This window comes from Pseudopodoces humilis, chromosome 4 (assembly GCF_049639895.1).
Source record: "Pseudopodoces humilis isolate 2021_Gansu_Grassland_sample_001 chromosome 4, ASM4963989v1, whole genome shotgun sequence".
NCBI classification, from domain to species: domain Eukaryota; kingdom Metazoa; phylum Chordata; class Aves; order Passeriformes; family Paridae; genus Pseudopodoces; species Pseudopodoces humilis.
The window spans coordinates 40,412,682-40,432,491 of NC_142203.1; the positions used below are offsets into that span (position 1 = coordinate 40,412,682).

A 19,810-nucleotide genomic window follows, 5' to 3' on the forward strand; every position below is an offset into this window, starting at 1 on the left:
TGCCCTTCCCGGACGGAGGGGCCGAGAAGGCGGGCAGGGCGCGAAGGAGGGCCGGGAGCCCGCCAGCCGGGGCCGCCCGCGCTCGTCCCGCCGCCGGGGGCGCTGTGCGCGCGGGACGGCGGCCCGGCATGGCGGCCGTTGCCTAGCGAGGGCCCAAACAGCGCGCGCCGCCCGCCCCCGCCGCCGGGCCTCGCTCCGGGCCGGGTCCGCGGCACCCTGCGGCACAGCGGGGCACGAAGCGCCGGCCTCCGCGGCCCTAGCGGTTCCCGACACTCACGCGTGATACCATCCCGGCTGCTGCTCAGGTTCGGAGACGTTGCAAACACGGAAGATTTGCTGGTCTGCCCTCACAACATCCCTGCAAGCTAAAAGGTTGGCAGTATGTTTGCCTCTGCCTTACGGCAGCCGCGGGCGTCGACACAGAAGTGTCTCTCTAGCCTTGACGTATTGGGAATATTTTATATTTCCAAGTTCTTTTACAAAACAGATTCTTAGGAAACAGGGCTTCCCTCCCACAGCCGGAACACGGTTTGTTAGTTTGTTTATTAATATAACTTTGAAAAGACAGTAGGAAATGTTGGCATTTCAAAGAAGCACTTGCTAGGGGGTGAAAAAAGTGCACCCAAGTAACTAAACTCAGTTATCAATCAAAATGTGCTTTGAATCACAATGTGTTTTTAACAGTATGTTTATGCATCTGTTGCTGATTGCCGTGTCCCTGATGATACCAGTCTTGGCCCATTCTCGTGCTTAGCTTACTTCTTCTTTGCTCAGTCAATAAATTGGGGCTTTTCTTTTTTCAAACTTCGGCTGTGGATAGCCAAGTCCTCAAGCTAAAAGGAATAAAATGAAATGCAAAAGTTCTTCTCTTTGCAGCTGTGAGACAACACTTTTAAGCAATTAGTTTTCAACAGACTTGAATTTTGGGAGCTTAGCTGATTTCTGCCAGTTCAGTAATACAGCTTTCTTGAAGACAATGCGTGTGAGAGCAGGAAGTTCAGCAAACTTTACCTTGCATGATGAAGATTCTTAGAACTGGCAACAACAGAAAAGATTTGCGTGTGATCCCATGCAAGTTTTTGAATTCTGCTGAAAAATAGCTGTAAAGAAACGGAATTCCTGAATATTTACAAATGTGTTAGTGTGCAATGCTTACACTGGAAGAATGAATATGCACCAAGCAGTATAAGGAACTATGTCTGCTAAAACTATAATTACTAAAATATAATTACATATGTGCTTAAAGTTTCAGATTGAAATCAGAGGAATGCTTTACATGTAGTAAATAGATACATTTAAAACCATACTTCTTTGTGGTGTTTGAGTTAGAAGTGTTTGGTGCTTGATAAGTGGAAGAGAGTATTGAAACATGTAATGAAACATGTAGAAAAAGGTTTTATTTGACTGATTTGTGTTGCCTGTGCAATATCAATGCAGGAACAGGAAAATGTGAGGATCCATTGCAAGCCTTTCCTTACAATGTTACAGTATTTATTAATAAGCTCTTACAATATCATTGCTTTGTATGACTGTGTTATATTCATACAGGAAATCAGGTAACCTTCTGACTTTAGTCTGCTAGCTTGGAAGTTAATGCATGCAAAATTAATTTATAAATTGATTATATAGTTAGTAATAGAGCTGCATTTATATCAAGTGCTTTTCAAGATTTTAATGGTGCTTACATGTTCCTTACAAAATCTCAACTTTCCACTTCAGGAGATTCATTCATTCATATAACATGGAAAACCTTTTTTCTTAGTTGCAGACAGATGTGAATGAGGTGAACAGAGCAGTGGTAACAGATTTCTTCTTGACTGTGTGACTGCTGAACGAGAAGCACAAGGATGGAGTCTGGCATGGAGGAGATCCCAGTTAAAGTTGCAGTCCGAGTTAGACCTCTGCTTTCCAAAGAAATACTTCATAACCACCAAGTCTGTGTCAGATTAGTTCCAAACGCTAAACAAATTATCATTGGAAAGGACCATGTCTTCACTTTTGATTTTGTATTTGGCAAAAATTCAACCCAAGAAGAAGTTTATGCTGTTTGCATTAAGCCTCTTCTAGTGTCTCTGACTGAAGGATACAATGCTACAGTGTTTGCATATGGACAGACTGGTTCTGGGAAGACTTACACCATTGGTGGTGACCACATTGGTAGGTTATAGAAAGGTTTTTGGTTTGGGGGATCCTAGTTAATTGTTAAAGGGTGCATTTGTGGAAGCTAAATATTTATTACATAGCAAATGATGCTGCAGAATTAAAAAAAAACAAAACAGACCTGCAGTAAAAAACCCCAAAACTTCCAAATTTTGTGGTAATTAAAATTCTACAACCTTCTCCATAAATTAGACTATATCAAAAATACCTAAGAAAAATACAATTTGTTAAGTGTTCTTTCCCATTCCACATTTTAACATGAAACTTATAGTAGAACTCATTTTCTGAAATGTAGTGGTTTTGAATATCTTTGTTACATTTATCTTACCTTGAAAATGTCTTCGTTAGGCATTTAATTGTTTGGTTGCTCATTCTGTGTTGGATTTGTTTGCTTTTTTGGGGCTTTTGAGAGAAATTTCCGTGGCATCAAAGAGATTTATGATTTAATTCTTCCAAATGGATATAAATAGAGTATTGCAAATATCTTGGTAGAATCTTCCTTTTATTTAGAATCATAGGATCACAGAACTGTTTAGGTTGGAAAAGACCCATAAGATCATGAAGTCCAGCCATTAACCACTGCATTTCCACAACTAAGCCATTTCCATTGGTTGACCACCAGTGGAAAGATTGCTCCTAATATCCAATCTATACCTCCCCAGGTGCAACCTGAAGTAATTTCTTCTTGTCCTGTCACTTTTTACCTGGGAGAGGAGACTGACACCCCATGGTTACACCCTCCTGTCAGATGGTAGTAGAGAGCAATATGGTCTATCCTGAGTCTGCTTTTCTCCAGCGTGAACAGCCCCAGCTCCCTCAGCTGCTCCTCACAGGAATTGTGCTCCAGACCCTACCTCAGTTCTGTTGCCTTTCTCTGGACACACACGTAGTTGAACCTCATATCATTGGCCTCTTCTAGTTATTGTTGTAGCTTCACTTCTGTTCCCTTCACTAGTAGTTATTTAATGTTCCTGTAAGTACCACTGCTAGCTAAATTGTTTTGGTAGTGGATGTCATAGTCTAAGGCTGATCATAGCTCTGCAATTCTAATTGTAAAACTTTTGGTTTAATGAATACACTTACTAAAATTAATTAATAATAAAATAATAGTTAGACGTGAAGAACCCATTAGTTTTTGGGTAAAAAAGACTCTTAGCATTGTCTCATAGGCAAACAGCTTCCATAGTCTTGGATGAAGAACACAGATTAATAATAGAAACACTGTCCTATGCTGAATATTTAAAAAAAGGTAGAGTTTGGCACCAATGTTCCATGTTTATAAAAAAAATAGGAAATTACTGTTAATGTTGGTCATAAATCTTGTCTCACTATGTTACTGATGATTTTTTTTATATAAGTAGAATTTATAGTTTCTCAAACCCTTGAAATGTCATTGCTAACCATATTAAGAAGGGATAGAAGAAATCTGTACTCTGAGGAGTATATTTTTAAAACAGCATCCATATTTTTCACAACTTTCATGACAATAAAATTATGTACTTTAGAACTTAAATTTGAATCCTAGCACTGGATGCAAACAAAAATTCTGACACACACACAAAAAAATTACAAAAATCCTTGTGAACAATGATCTCTTCAGATTCCTTAGTGTGTTGCATACTAAATATCACAGGCTGCTCTCAAATTTCAGTCTTTGTAATTTATGTGACAGAAAGACTGCAAGTCTCTGTGACATTTGTGCTTCTATTTTAGCATCAGTTGCAATGGATGAAAGGGGCATAATCCCACGGGCTATTCAGGAATTATTTAATCATATTTCTGAACATCGTAATATCAACTTCTGTGTGAGGGTATCCTATATAGAAATTTACAAGGAAGAACTTCGAGATTTGTTGGATTTGGAGACCTCTGTAAAAGAGCTACATATCCGAGAAGATGAGAAGGGAAATACAGGTAGGATTCTAGCTCTTAAATTTGTTGGTTTGGGTTTCAGTTTGTGTCCAAATTGTTCTTGCTTTCTCTTGAAAGTGCTTATTCATTACTAACGAATAAAAGGGAAAAAAAAAAAAAAGTTAAAGTTTCAGAATATAAGCTCAGTTTAGCTGTTTGGAAGCAGTTTGGGGTTTAGATGCCTGTGAGCAATACAGATGTTCTATTATATGGATGGAAATGGCAACAAATGGTAAATACACAATTATTGTTTCTGAAAGTTCTGTCTAGAAACAAAATAGTGTGTGATTATTCACTTGAATAAATATTTTAAGATTAAACCATTGCTACTTCCTTCAAAATTACAATTGTTAAGTCAATTATACTGTAAATGTCTGCTCTCCTTTTACAGTGAAAAGAGTGGAAGAGACCACTTCATTAAGAGGAGGGGGAGTAGATATTTTTAGAGGCTTCGAGATTAACAATTGCCCTATAGGTATCCTGTTCCCCTCATTAAAATGCTAGAAGAATCCACATCAGAGATATTTTATTTGAAAGTATTTAATCTGTTTTAGGTTTGGATTTGTTTTTTTCTTTATATTCTAATTGTTGTGTTTACTCTAGTATTAATATACTCTTATATTAAGCTGTCCTGGTTTTTTTGTCTGTAGCTGGGAGAAAGCACTAGTTTAGTACAAATTTTGCAGACAGTGTCATTGCTTCAAAAGGATACCACAATATATTTTAAATTATTTCTTTTCTTCAGTATAGTTAGTGTCAGCTTCTAGAATTCAGAATTGTGCTAGGACATTTTCCATCTTTCATGAAAAGCAAAATACGATAAAATATATTATTAGTAAGAGTACTTGGTAGTAGTACACTTATACTTTATTAGTGTGCTAACAGCTACTGGTCCCCAAAGGGCCAACTACCTGCACTATTCAGAATAGAAATTATTTTCTTAATATGGGCTGGGAATAATTTTAACTAAAAACTTTATAGTTTTTAGTATTTTTTTTTAATTTTGCCAAAATATCCTTTGAGCTGACTTTGCTTACACTTCTGCTAGCTAGCACTACATTGTAAATTGTAAAAGTAATGTGCAGTGTGTGATGTGTAAATGAATTATGTCTTGTGTCTAAGATATTATTTGTTATGGCACAATACACCCCTACATTAAATATCTGCAGGTTTCAGATGTATTGTACCTCATGCTTTTCACATATTGTATCTCCTATTTCTATAGCTATATGCTATGACCTCATAATAACACAGGCTTGTGTGTTTCTCTAATACATGTTTATAGTTGTTGCTGTAAACTTTTGCTGAAGAGCTTAGAATTAATTAAATTATTATTTCTTTCACCTGGTTTGGTGTTTGAAGTGATTGTTGGTGCTAAGGAATTCCAAGTAGAATGTGCAGATGAAGTGATAAGCCTGCTGGGAAGTGGCAATGCAGCTCGTCACACAGGCACAACACAGAAGAATGAGCACTCCAGTCGATCTCATGCCATTTTTACCATCAGTATTTGTCAGAAGCAGTCTGCAGAGTATCAGAAAAATACTGATGCTGCACAGGATCCAATTGCTTCAAAGTTTCATTTTGTGGATTTGGCAGGATCAGAGAGGGTAGCAAAGACTGGAAATACTGGTGAACGCTTCAAAGAATCAGTTCAGATCAATAGTGGTCTCCTGGCCTTGGGAAATGTCATCAGTGCCCTTGGAGACCCAAAGAGGAAAAACGTACATATTCCATACAGGGATGCTAAAATCACTCGTATTCTGAAAGACTCCCTTGGAGGAAATGCCAAGACTGTTATGATAACATGTATAAGTCCATCTTCACTGGACTTGGATGAATCTTTAAATTCCCTCAAATATGCAAACAGAGCAAAAAACATTAGAAATAAACCAGTAGTAAATTACAACCCAGAAAAAGACCGAATTGATGAAATGGAACTTGAAATCAGATTGCTTCGGGAAGCTTTACAGAGCCAGCAGGTCAGTAATCAGCATGTACATGACTTAAACGAAGAAAAAGCCCGTATCAGTTCACTTGAGGAGCAGCTCACCCGCCTTCAGGTTCAATATTTCAGTTACAGAAATTGTGTAGATGAAGCCTTCCCCTTTCTGGTTGACTTGAATGATGATGTTAGCTTAAGAAGAAGTCAGCGGGACAGGCTGCAGAGCTGGATCACTATGGTACAGAAAGTAAGGAAGGAAGCTTTCACCGTCCAGGAAACTGAGACAGGGACTGAGACCAGCCCAGTACCACATCACATCACAATTCTTCAGCTGAAGAGGGAACTAAAGAAATGCCAGGTATTTAATTATAAGCTGTTTATTTAAATGACTAAGTGAAAAAGCAGTCTGCCAAAATTTGAACTCCATTTTGAAAGATGGATAAAATTGTCACTTGTACTTAATTTGGCAACTAAATTTAATTTACAATTTTATATCATTTCATTTGGCTAATCTCTGGGACATAGATTTATTTTAATGGATGTTTGAATACACAATCAGTGACCACAGATATAAGTGAAGTAACATTATATTTTCTCTAGTCAGTTTTAAGATGACTCTTGAGGCTGAGCTGTTTTGTCTAATAGATTTTTGGGTTTAGCTATTCTAGTATGCTAGGTCTGGCTGAGATTGAGTTAGTTTTCTGTATAGTATCTCTGAGGATGCTGTGTTTTAGATTTGTGACCAATACAATGGCAATAACACAGTAATGTTTTTGCTCTTGCTGAACAGTGTTTTATACAGTGACAGGCCTTCTGTTTTTCTGCCTGTGACACCCCGTAAATAGATTAGAAGGTGCATGAATAGTTGGAGACACAAACATGCAACAAAGCAGATGACAGAACTAATCAAAGAGAGAATTCATACCATATAATGTGATGGTCAGCAATAAAAATTGGAGTGGGTTTAGGGAGATAAGCTGTATTTTGTCCAGAATGGGTTTAGCATTAGTCAGCCTTGGAAGGTGGTGGGCGATAGCTTTTGCATCATCTGTTTTATTTTCTTTCTCTCTTCCACTTCATCATCACTTACTGATCAGTTTCTATCTTGCCCCACAAATTTTCTTGCTTTCACTTTCCCTTTGTTTTTCCTCTGTTCTCCTAGGAGATGGGAATAGGGGGAAGTGAAAAGACAGCTCTGTGTGCTTCACTGGCTACTACCCATAACAGTCTAATTTGGAACCTAACCTATGGCTCAAGGCTTTCAAGATAATAACAGATTTGACTATAGTGTGCTAGATTAAACTTGTAGCTGTTAGTACCTGTTTAGTTAAGATGTTGAATGATAGTTGCAGGTCATGAGGCTGCATATTTGCTTTGGGTGCTGACTTGTATGTGTCCTTGAATATTTAGATGCTTGACTCCTTTCTAGCTGTACAACAGCCTCCAAGAATCATTAATGACTATTTTCAGATTTTGCTGTTTTGTTTGCTTTTTATCACTTTGTTTTCCTTTGCTTAAGAGAGGTATGACAAAACCACTGGCCATCAGCCTTACCTGGTACTTGGGTCTTAACACTGTGGATGTCCCACAGTACTCCAAAAACTGCCTCATGGATAGAACCGTATATAGTATAGATATATATGTATATACACTATATATATGGGGGGGGGTGTATATACACTATATATATACACACACTATATATATATATATTTATATACACAAACTATATATACACTATATATACTATACTTTTCCCCTCTTCTTCTCTGAGAGACATTTTGTGGAGAGAGGGGAAAAAGTGGCACTTATCCCAGCCTCTCCTCCAGAACAGTTTTTTATAGCCTTGATGTAGTGGCTTCTGAGCTCCTTCAGTATCCATTTGTAATCATACTGTTCATACTGATACATTGGGATCCCAACTTTGATCATTGTTCATAAAGTTAAACAGCTATTTGGGGTTGCCACACACAAAAACGCTCTAAGGTGATTGATGCCTGAGGTGTCAGTATGTATGGGAGTAGTTGGGCAGGAGCACAGGGCCATTGCTGCCTCTGACAGCTTGTGATTTTATGTCTGAACAGGCTCATTAAACCATCAAACTAATATATCATTTGAAGGAGTGAAGGTAAAACACAGTGACTTCTATAGCTGTGTTGGATGTGCCCTGTGCCTATAAAGTCAGTGTCCAGTGCCCTTAGAAATGCAAGAGATTATGGTCTAAAAGCCCACAGTCTTGTGGTAAGTCTTGTGAGACTGAGGTCTCTTGGTCTGAGACCACAAGGACACTAAACCAGAGACTGAACCCTCAACTGTAACAGCTGATCTTGCAGTAAAGAAGAAACAGTGGAAGCAGAGATCAAGTTGATAAGAGACTTCTCTTATTCTTATAAAAAGAGAAGACACAGCTCCTGCTCAGAGGAGGAGAGAGGAAGAATCAGAACAGGCAGCCTGTTCCACAGCAGGATAGGAAAGGAAAGAGACAGAAATCGTAAGAAGTGGAAGCTACCTGGTCCTTATCCATGACCTAGCTGCAAGATAACGTGTTAAGATTTTGCCTGACAAGATGAGCTAATTGCTACCTGATTTCTCCAGAACTGGAATAGTAGGGCTAACTGTCTGTAACTAAAAGGTAGTGAAACACCTAGGGATTCTCTGCTAGAGATTGTGGGTTTGACAGAGGGGATTGGAAGAGAGTCAGCCACCTCCAGGTTCCAAAGGTGACTCCTATTGATCATGAAGTACTCTCTTAAAGAAGAAATTGTCATCCAGTGAGGCATGTGGACTGCCACAGAGGAATATATTTAATGTTTGAGGGAATTAGAGGTGATGGAGGTGGTCTTCAGTGACATGGACAATAATCAGGCCTCAAAAGATCCAAACAATATACAGTACATGTGATCTGAGTGGCAGAACACACAGATATCATATGACAGCAACCAGGGAGGGGAGGAGAGGGGAGGAAGGAGGGAACAGAGAGGACAGGGAGCGTGACAGCCAGATTAAGTAGAAACATACCACCCGTCCATGGATCTTGATATCTTGTTGATCCTTTCCATCTGGTGGTCTTGATGGTGAGGGTCCTCTGCCAAAAGCATAGTATCCAATGGGTAAATATACATTTGGGGCAGGTGGGAACATCCTCCCTGGTGGGGGGTTATGTTTGATACTGTTCCTTCAAAGACTTTGGATCAGTTGCATCATTTTTCATCATGTACAGTCCTGTGGGGACTGTAAAGCGTCTGGGGAACCCTTCAGGGGGGCTTTAATAGGCCATGACACTCAGCTACCCCTCACATGAATGTCCTGTAGATGTGACATTCTTGGGGTGTGAGGCCCTCACACCCCAAGCTGAGGTAGTCTGCACAGCAGAGGATGGGTGTTCACTGCCTCTGACCAGAGGTTTTCACATGCATCCGAAACCCACCTCCCCGACTCTTGGTGGGGGGCAGTTTATGCAAACCTGCCAACAGATTAGCCTGGGGCCATGGCCTTCACCCTGAAGCTGCTGGGCTTGGCTCTTCTGTGAATGCTCTCCCAGCCTTATCCATTACTTCCCAGGCCTAAGATGCTTCGACCAATAGTGTCTCTTTTCTTATCTCAAATAGCCTTAGTTGGTTTAACTCACAGTTCAGGGTTTCAGTCAGGAGGCCATTCACTGTGGGTTTTGGTGGTGCAGCTTCATTGCACAGTTTTGCAGTAACAGGCAAAAATCGTTATGACAATGTTTGAGCCATGAATTAAAACATTTCAGTCTCTGACATATTGGAAGGACTGTGCTGGTCTGTTCTAGGATCATACAACAATTCTTTTACCATAGCCTGGGCTCCTGTCCTGAGTGGTTACTGTAACCAGACAGAACCCACATCATGGCCTAAATAAACTCAGTGGACATTTTATGCGTATTTTACAGGAGTGGCCTATAGACTAAAGGAATGATATCTGTGTATAAGTCAAAGGATGAAAAGGAAAGGTGGGATGGTTAATGAGGTTGCATTGGATAGTGTAGGGCTTGACCATGATGTAAGTGGTATGGAGTATTAAACAGAGGTACTACGTCTGACCGGGATGGAGTTAATTTTTTTTATGAATGCTTGCAGGGTGCCACGTTTTAAATTTTTGACTAGTACAATGCTGATAAAACATCAGTGTTTCAGGTCTTGCTGTGGAATGTTTGCACAGCATCAAGGGACCAACTCTCTTTCTGTCTGTGAACATTCACTAGTGAATATAGATAGTGCACCCAGGGGCAGGAGGAGTACAACCAGGCAGATGACCCAAGTCATCCAAAGAGGTGTTTCACATCATATAATGTACCCAGAAACTGAAAGGGGGAGGAGGGGGATGTAGTTATGTAGTTACATTGTTTTGTTCAGGAGCTAATGGGCATCAGTCTATCCTTTGGAGGCAGAGAGTTGTGAGAAACAATGCTCATTTTTGAAAATTTCAAAGGTTTATTAAACTGACTGAATAAAGAAAAGTTACAGCACTGGGAGCATGGAACTAACACACCATGTGCTCACCCACAAAAAGGCTGCCCTGCCTTTTATACCTCTGGGGGTTGCCTCAGGCAGTCCTGGCCCTGCCCAGAGGCTGCCAATCAACTCTTCTTCACTGTCCATTGGTGGAGACTGCTCTCCTGTAACTTGATTGGCGGACAGGTGTTGCCATGCCGCACCCCCTGGCAACAAGCCTGCCCCGCCCCCAACTGCCTTGTTCAAGGGCACAGAGCTCGCCTTCCTGCCACATGTCCGGACCACCAAGGCCGTCCCTTGGCAACCATCCAGGGGGAAAGGGGCCTATGGAGAGAACACAGGACATCTAAACAACAAACCACAATAGCATAACTATACATCAGTAAAACTTCTTTTAACATACACACAATATTTATCGCTTAATTTTGAGAGCTAACCATCACATTACCCATCTATAACAGAGTGATTGGTTTTGCATTAATTCACTGCTTTTGTATTACTTGTGTTGTTTTCTCTGTTCTTTCACTTCACTTAACAATTTTTTTCTTGACCCACAAGTTTTCTTTCTTTCACTTTTCCTTGGGATTGGGGACTTGGAAGTAAGGGAGTGTACTTAGCTGGGGGAAAAAGAAGAGAAAGAGGGGAAGAGAGAAAGAAAGAGAGAAAGAGAACTTTCTTGTCTTTTGGAAGTGTGTACTTAGTTGCATACCCTTAGCAGCTGTCCTGTGAACCCAAAAATTGTTTTGAGTCCTGCAAATATATTACTCTGTCAGAAGTATTATGGATATAATTACAATACAGATATTTTCAAAGATACCAGTGAATTTAGATAACCCAGTGATTAAGTTTTGCAACTTTTGTCTAATACTAATTAGGTATGTAGTATGCTAGTCGGTCTATTACGAAGTTAGCCTCATCTCTTATCTCTTATCTCTTAGCAAATTCCTAAACTGTATTTCTGCAGCTATGGTCTCACAAAACCTCCTGTATTTCCTTTTCCAGTCCCATGCCTTTAACTAACTGAGTTTCTAAACTATTTGCAGATTTCTTTGTCTAGCAACTTTCTAACATTTGCTTTTGTGTTAAACATCAACTTTTGCTTTTTGGTGACATCATACTTCTTTATGGTTTTCCAAATGAGGTGAAAGTTCCAAACAAAATCTGGGAGTCTTAGCATGCAGATATCCCATGAAGATCCTGTCGTATTGGTAGTGCTGATTAGCTGTTTCTCTCACAGTAGATAAATAGTCCTAGAGATGATCTATGGGGAGAAGAGCTCTCAGCCTTCTGAGAGCATGTCTCCTAAGAGAACTGAGACATGAGCAAATAAATAATTCTTTTTTGGAACATCCCCAAATACATTTAGGAAGTACATATATTGGATGTGCCGAGTTAAAATGTTGACTGTGAACATCAGAAGAAAAGAAATGCAGATTACTGTACAGTGAAAATAATCTCAAATCAAAATTAATTTTATGACTTAACTGTATGCTAATTGGAAACTGAGTGAAGTTCTGATGCCAGATGAACACCTCAGAAAAACAAATTTGAGTTTGTCATGTGTGGAAGGAGGCAGTGCTCCAATAAGTTAGAATTTTGTAACATCAACCCATTTTTAGTTTGCATCCAAACTGGCAAACCTGTAAATTGGAGGCAGTGCTCCAATAAGTTAGAATTTTGTAACATCAACCCATTTTTAGTTTGCAGCCAAACTGGTAAACCTGTAAATTGTTATCAGGCAATTGCATAAGCAAATTTTGTCTTTTCTTTGTTCTCAAGCAATCTAAATCACAGCTTTTTTTTCTGCCGTCTTGATTTTCTTATATGGCTTGTTTTAAACCTCTTGTTTCCCAGGTTCAACACAGTGTAAAAGCTGAGCTTAAACTTAGCTTAAACTCACTTCTCCAGGTGAATATGCCATGCACAGCGAGGAAGAGATAGTTAGAGAAAGGCTAAAATAAATGAGACACTACAGACTCTAGAGCAGGGTTTGTATATGGACTGATTTAATAACTAGTAGTGCACCTATTCTTGTCTGTACATACAGATTTCTTTGCTAACAGTTATTATTGCCTGGATAATGCTGTCTTACTGGCATAGTGGCTTGGTTGTAGCTAACACCCAAACTCATTCATATGTCCACCACCAGGACTGTTGGAGAAAAAAATAGGAAGACCAGGAATGAGAAGGTTTGTGAATTGATGCAATGTTTTACTACTTTGTATTTGACTTCTGCTGGCTTTCTGGAAGAGTGACAATACTTGGAAGTCTCCATCAATTAGTATCAGTTCATTCACAAGAACATATGAAGAAGTATTCTTGAGATTTCTTTAAACTGTTACACAAGTTGCAGATTGAGGACAGCTGTTCTTATTGTTTTCATTTGAGAAGTGTATTAATCACAAGAAGCTGTGATCTTGTAGCTACATGTAACAGCATACTATAGAGAATAATTGAATTTAATATATACTTCAAGAAATCAGGTTTGGTTGTGAGTACATGATCTCCTTTGGAAGAATGAGACTTGTCAGAACAAAATCAATAGATGAAACAGATGTGAAGAAATAGCTGCTAGAAACTGCAGACAACAGATAACCACTTAGACAATTTGCTATACATACATCGAGACTTTGCAGTTCTGGCCATGTCTTTTAACAACAAATGAGATTTTATTTTTATTCCTATTCCATTTGTAGGAATAATAATAATGTCCCTTTCGCCCAGCTGAACTTTTCTTTTATTATCTAGCAGATACTAGTTACGGATGAAGAACTATTTAGCCAGAAGAATCATGAACTGCAGATACTGCGGAATCAGATAAAGACATTACTACAAGAAAAGGAAGAACAACAGGAATTTTTAAAGGAAGCTCAAGAAACACAAAGATTACAGGTATTCTTCCACTGGTATACATTTATCTGTATTGAACTTCTACCATGTGAATGAATTCAACAGGTCTCTCAGAATTCTTTTTACTTAACTGCCAGTAAATATTAGGGTAGTGTAGCAGCAGGTGTAGGTGGTTGGGCGACGCTACCTTCCCAAAAGTGCCTCCAGAGGAGACAGCATCTGGGCAGCCCACACACACACACACACTCTGACATGCCACAGATAGCAATCACTGACAGAGAGGCAGGAAGGGTCTCTATTGGAGTTCCAGTGGGGTTTATTCCAACCACGCACCAAAGGGGTCCAGGAACAAAGACAGGGAGCAATTGAGGGTCCAGGAATGTATGTGGGTTTGAGGGGGTGGATCCAATGGTCAGGGTCCAATAGGAGCAGGGGAAAGTGGTGCAGAGGTGGGGTCAGGGAGAGGGAGAGACAATGGTGTTACAGGGGCAGATGATTGCACCAAACTGGGGCCAACAGGGGAACAGAGAAGGGAGAACTTTCTAGGGAAGGGACATGCAAGGTAAAAAGGGGAGGGACAGCCAACAGGCTAACTGGGTATATGAAGTGGGGTACAACAAAATGGAGGTGCAAAGCATTATGGGAAAAGCCCTTCTTATTAACTTTAAAATGGGGGAAAACCTTACCTCCTTCCACACCATGATAGCTTTTGGCTCTGGAGCCTCCACAGGACATTTTGTTTTAATTGAGCTGTTTCAGAATGAGTTGGGTTCATCTAGTGGATGTGTCACAGTAATGTGATTCCTGGAGATTGTATATGAGTTTAGCTGTTCCAGAAGCCTCCTGCATAACTTGAAGTGAACCATTCATGCTCTCCATGCTTCCTGAACCCTCTCCCCAGATTTGTATCTGACTTTGTGGGTCCAAGCCAATTTTAACATGTATCATTAGATTTTTTATTTTTTTTTTTCTATTAAATTGTAACTCAGACCTGAAATCTCTCTCAAGGTCATTGTGTGGGTTTCATTTTTCCCACTGGTTTACTTTCAAATCAGCACACTTAGTTTAGTCATATTAGCCTGTCTAGGCATCTAGTGAGAAGTGGATCACATAATTAGGAGCTCATGCTTGCTTTATATGAGTGTTTGCAGAGAAATAAAATGCAGATTAAACAAACATTTTCGAATAAAACTTATGGCCTGAGTCTTATTAATTAAACATATATATGTGCCTCCTCTTCCACTTTGAACAGTGCCACTTTAAAGATTACTTGTATTAATAAACAAAAACATGTACACAATCTCAGGATCACTTACTGCTTTTTCTTCCACCCAGCCTCAGCTTTGTAGATAATGCCAGTTTGAAGACCTTATCTGCTTCTCCTACAGCATTTTCCACATTGTTCAAAAGTACTTACGTTATCCAAACTGACTCATCCATAAGGCCAAGATTATATCCATTTTCAACTCACTCTATTGTTTTTTATTCTTTATGAAGTATGGTTAAAATCTACCCCACAAACAACAAGGAAGTTGAGTAATAGCTCACGATACATTCTGCATTCTTCTACTTTGAGTAACGTGTTTTTCATCATTCTTTATGTTGTTGTCTTAGACTGAAAGTTCCTTCCAAACACAAATATACAATGCCTTACAAGTTGACATTATGTTGGAACATACTATTCCTATGTCACCAAAAATAGAATATATGTATGAATATCATATTTGTTATCATTTTGGAAGAAGTAACAGCCGACTGATCCACCTTGAAGCTATTTGTCCCTGATACAATTGCACATACAACTCCACAGTGTAACACCCTTACATGAAATACGTACGTGTATAAACTGCACATGCATGTGTTAAATTGCATATGCCAGTGAATACAATGTAAAATATTTGACAGAAGCACTTGCCTTTCATTATTCTACCCGCTTTGTATCTTTTTAAATAGAAGTGGCAGTTTAGTGAACTAAATGCCAAAATGGTGCCTGAAAGCTCTCAAGCTTCCTTCTTGTCTCTGATACTGAAATAACCTTTTATCTAGGCTGTGACAGCTACCTAGTATCCTCCAAAATTTATATAAGCAGACACTGCATTGTGTCACAGTTGACACAGTTGACACTATGTCAGTGTTACAGTGTAGGCTAAAAAGAGCATTTAGCCAGAAGTGTCAGAAAACAAAGAAAGTGACAGAAGAAAGAAAAAGATCATGACTAGTTTTCTTTTCCTTTACTTACCTTTCATGCACTGACTCTCCTCAAGACATCAGCAAAGGAAAAAGGAGAAAAAGTATAATAAGGAGAAGAGCACTAGCTATCCATGTTTATGCTTTTCTCTTTTAAAAATTAATATAATAACTTATCTGACATCCACATGTCAGGCAATACCAGCAGAATATTGACTATTCTATTGGCAGTCTTCTTGATCTTGAAATGTCATGTACATACTACCCACCATAATTTCCTTAGCAAGCTCAAGATCTACAGAAGGAAAGTGGCAAGCATCCTCCAGAAGGAGCTGGCACTACAGAATCGTTTGTGTAGAAAAACTCACCTCCTCACAGGGTTTGGCTCTTCTCCCTTACCTCATTTAACACCCAGCTTGTAGCCTGATGACTCATCATTAACAGTTTGTCAGAAATGGGTAGAATACTCTATTTGGTTACACCCCCTATTGGCACTCTTTCTGTAATCAAGGACACTGGAGTAGGTCTTTCTGAACAAAAATGCATCTAAACGTTATTGGACTGGGGAGTGGGGGGGTGTGAGGGTGGGGTGGGGGGTGCTGAGACTGATGGTATGTCATAGAATTCTCAGTTTGTTTCAGAATTTGTCTGTGCCCTGCAGAATAACTTAGGGTCGATGAGTGATTTACAAGATTCATGACCTTTGTGAAGAATTAGAAGTCATGAATATCATACAGAGCTCAGTTTTGCTTTTGCTTTATTTTTTTTTCCATGAGACTGAGAAAATGGTGGAACAGCAAATACTCATTGATCAGCTAAAATTGAAATTAGAGAAGTTTACAGATGTGAAAGCTTTAGATTTCCCACGTGCTTATAAAGATGGACCAGCTGTCATGGCATTTGCTAGGAGGCCCTACAGTGTTCCAGTCACAAAAAACCTGCTACGCCCACTTCCCCTGACTTCAGGGACAGAGATACAAAAGGTAAGGTCTACTCAAATTTTCCCCCTTCTGCTTTGTAATGATTATAGGCCAGTGATTAGACATGAGATAATAACATATGGTGGCTTTCTCAGATACTGCTGCTTAACTTCCCACTGAAGACTCTGAAAAATTAGTTTTGTAACGTTTGTTTATATCACAGTTATCCAAAATATTTAGGCTTAAAATTCCCACCTACAAGTGCTATGGCTCTCATGTTTTCATCACCCAGCTGGTTTTCTGGGGGTTTTGCAGGTTCAAGTTTGAAACATTATAAAAAATGAATTATTATTCTTACCAATATATTAAGTACATGGGATAATGAATTTGTAACAATGCCCTCTTTCATGTTTCACAACTCCCCTAGGCTCTTGCAAAACCTTTTGTTACAAAGGTATTCACAGTTACTATAGAAAACCTGTGTAATTTTGCTTACAAGCTCAAGTGGTGAAATATTTTTTAAAATATGACTAACAAATTGCTAAATTGTTGCAAGTATTTTTACCCATCACTATTTTCATGTGCTTTTTGACAGGGGTATACCAGCCCCCCTGTCTTGTCCCTGGCCCAGATAATGGCAGAATTCCATGTTCGCAGACAGATTATGCTGAGCAAGTTAGAAGAGCAAGATAAAGTCCTTCACCACCACCTCTCTGATCAGAGTGATGAAGACACAGGCAGCGAAGAGAAAACCTTATATAAGTAATTTTTTGTTGTTTAACTTTTGTTGCAGAAAAAATTATAGCAAAGGTAGTATTACTGCCTAATCCTTCCATGATATGGTATCATCTTTAATGATACTTACTATAAACCTGTGGGACCAACTGGGCATACTGCAAAATAAGTTTAATATATGTAGGTTTAGCAAAGATTGCATAATCCTTGCTTGGGGGTCAGAATCTACCTTGAAGATTGGGGATTGGATGGTGGTGTGTGTGGAAGTGGTGTGGATGAGAAAGAAGGCATAAATTTGTAAGTTTGAGATTCTTCTCTGTTAAGATCATCTACTTTGCATGATGCTTAAAGAAAAAAAAAATCCCTATGCATTTGTAGAGTAGTATGTTTATCGTTCTTTTATAGGCATTCCATGAACCAAACATGGACACAAAATCACACTTCTTTCTGCTTCCTTCCTGATGTAAGTGACGTGAAATGTCAAGTAGAAAAGTCTGGTTTGTCCAATAAATCTGCGCTACAAACTGACACAACCACAGGTACAATGGAAGTCATTAAAGCAAATCTTACTACAGTATCAGAATATGCAATAATGTCTTTAGCACATGTTTAGCATAGTTTTCCCAGCAAAACATGTGTATTTGTTACAAATATTTTTTTGGTTATAATTCAATGTAGGTTTTCCAATTTCTGTTTTTCTTTACCATTCTGAAATTGATGTTAGTAACCTCTAAGTAATACCTACTAGCTGGAAAGCCATTCACTTATGAAAAAGCTAGTCAGACATAAATCTTTAGTACTGCTTCATTGAAAGAAAATGGATTCTGTTATCTTACCAGAAATATTGAAGTGTTTTCTGGAATATTTTTCAGACTTAGAGTCTTGAAATGCAAGTGCATATCATTCTTTTTTTTCCTGTTTAGATACATGTCAGGGAAAAATACCCTGCTTTCTTCTCTCCTTTTGATTCTTGTACTTCATATGAAAGAACAGCACACAGTCAATATTGCAGAACATTATCTTTTGAATACAACATCTATTCCAGATTTTATAACTCTATTTTGTTGGTTTTTTTTTTTTCAAGGTGAAGAGATTGACAGTCTCCAGAAAATCCATGTTTTTAACATGCAGAAGTTAAAGAATTCAGAGTTGAGACTCGCTGAGGCTGAGCAAAAAATAAGAGAACTTTCACTTAATATCAAAAGGAAAGAGGAACTTATTAAGGAATTAGTAAGAACAGGTAACTGGCTACTGTAGGGATACTGGATATTGGATACTACATCTACTACTACTACTACTACTAATTCCTTACATTGTAGGGAATGAAGATGTTCAGAAACAAAAGAGAATGCACAGAAAACCTGAAGTCCTATATGTCTTAGTATTCACATGACTATCTTAGGCAAGAATACTTTTAATAGCCTAAAAATCCATAAATTTTGCTGATTACTTGCTCTGATCACACTGAAAACTTTTATTACTCTATGACATGAAGATTATTTGTTAAATATTTTTTGTGCTTTGCAGATTATTGCTTTTATCCAACAGCAGTGTAATTTTTAATGTGTGGCCAGTGCTACTGATCACTTTGTAGACAGGTATTTGTGACATAATGTCTGGGATAGGAGAAAAGATACATCATTGTATCTTCTCTATTCTTTTAACAGTAGAGAAATGGCAGTCAGAAGTGGATGAAGGGAATAGTCAGTGTCCCTCATAGCCTATATCCCTGACACAGCTGTCCTGACCGAAATTAGCATTGTGATGACAGGAAGGATCTCTTTCCTCAGTCTCTCCAATCACACTTTCCTCCTTTGTTTTCTTCTCTTGAGGTGGTCTGAAAAAGATTCTGTGCCATCCCAGATTGCCCAAACAGGACAAGTCACAGAGTAGAAACACAATCCAAAATTATTTACTAATTATTAAGCTGAAAGTTGAGTAATAAATAAATGGCATATTATTCTGGGGAAAAAAAAAACAAAACAAAATTATGAAATATAGGATAGCAAATTTATCAAAATCTACAGTAGGCAGAAGAATTTAACTCTGACACTCAGATGGTACTTTATTTGGTGGCATGAGGTGACTCATGAAACGTTCAGGCTTAGGACTCTCTTTATCTCCATTTCAGAGTTAGAAGGGAACTGCAGATTCCTTTAGTGTTGGAAAATATATCAGAAATTACTGACTTAGCCAAAGCAAAGTAAGTAATGTTTCAACTCCAAAAGTGAGTATTATATTTCAACTGATTATCATGTTCATTTTAAACTCTTTGTATATGCTGTCTTTAAGGTAAGGATGCTCAGTCTGTAAGCAGGCAGTATTCTTTGAAGATGAGTAAACTGGAGAAAGAAATTGAGCAGGCCAAAAGAGAACTGGCTGAAACACAAAAGCAGCTTCAGGAGCTGGACAGTAAAGAGCTGAAAGACATTCCTGAGAAAGTTACGTTACATAAAGAGTACCAGAAGAAGATGGAGGCAGCTAAGGTGAAAGTGCAGGTATTTCTGATCTGATTTTTAAGATTTGCAAATCTCTGTCTGAACCTTAACGCTCTGCTTGTAAAATTCTTACCTGTTTTACAGACTGGAAGCTGGTTTGATTGAAGTAGCTAGTGAGAAACTTAATACTAT

The 19,810-nt window shown here is 38.7% G+C and overlaps 1 protein-coding gene across 1 annotated transcript in view; it reads left to right on the forward strand.

The window, feature by feature from the left end:
- Positions 1-252: 252 nt before the first annotated feature.
- KIF27 (kinesin family member 27) overlaps positions 253-19,810 on the forward strand; it is a 28,538-nt gene continuing 8,980 nt past the window's right edge. The window contains exons 1-10 of the mRNA XM_005522745.3: positions 253-372; positions 1,763-2,157; positions 3,874-4,074; positions 5,434-6,371; positions 13,237-13,380; positions 16,302-16,508; positions 17,041-17,207; positions 17,586-17,719; positions 18,265-18,420; positions 19,473-19,678. Of these exons, the coding sequence (XP_005522802.2) occupies positions 1,848-2,157; positions 3,874-4,074; positions 5,434-6,371; positions 13,237-13,380; positions 16,302-16,508; positions 17,041-17,207; positions 17,586-17,719; positions 18,265-18,420; positions 19,473-19,678 (2,463 nt within the window). The 5' untranslated portion in view covers positions 253-372; positions 1,763-1,847. The remainder of the gene's footprint in view (positions 373-1,762; positions 2,158-3,873; positions 4,075-5,433; positions 6,372-13,236; positions 13,381-16,301; positions 16,509-17,040; positions 17,208-17,585; positions 17,720-18,264; positions 18,421-19,472; positions 19,679-19,810) is intronic.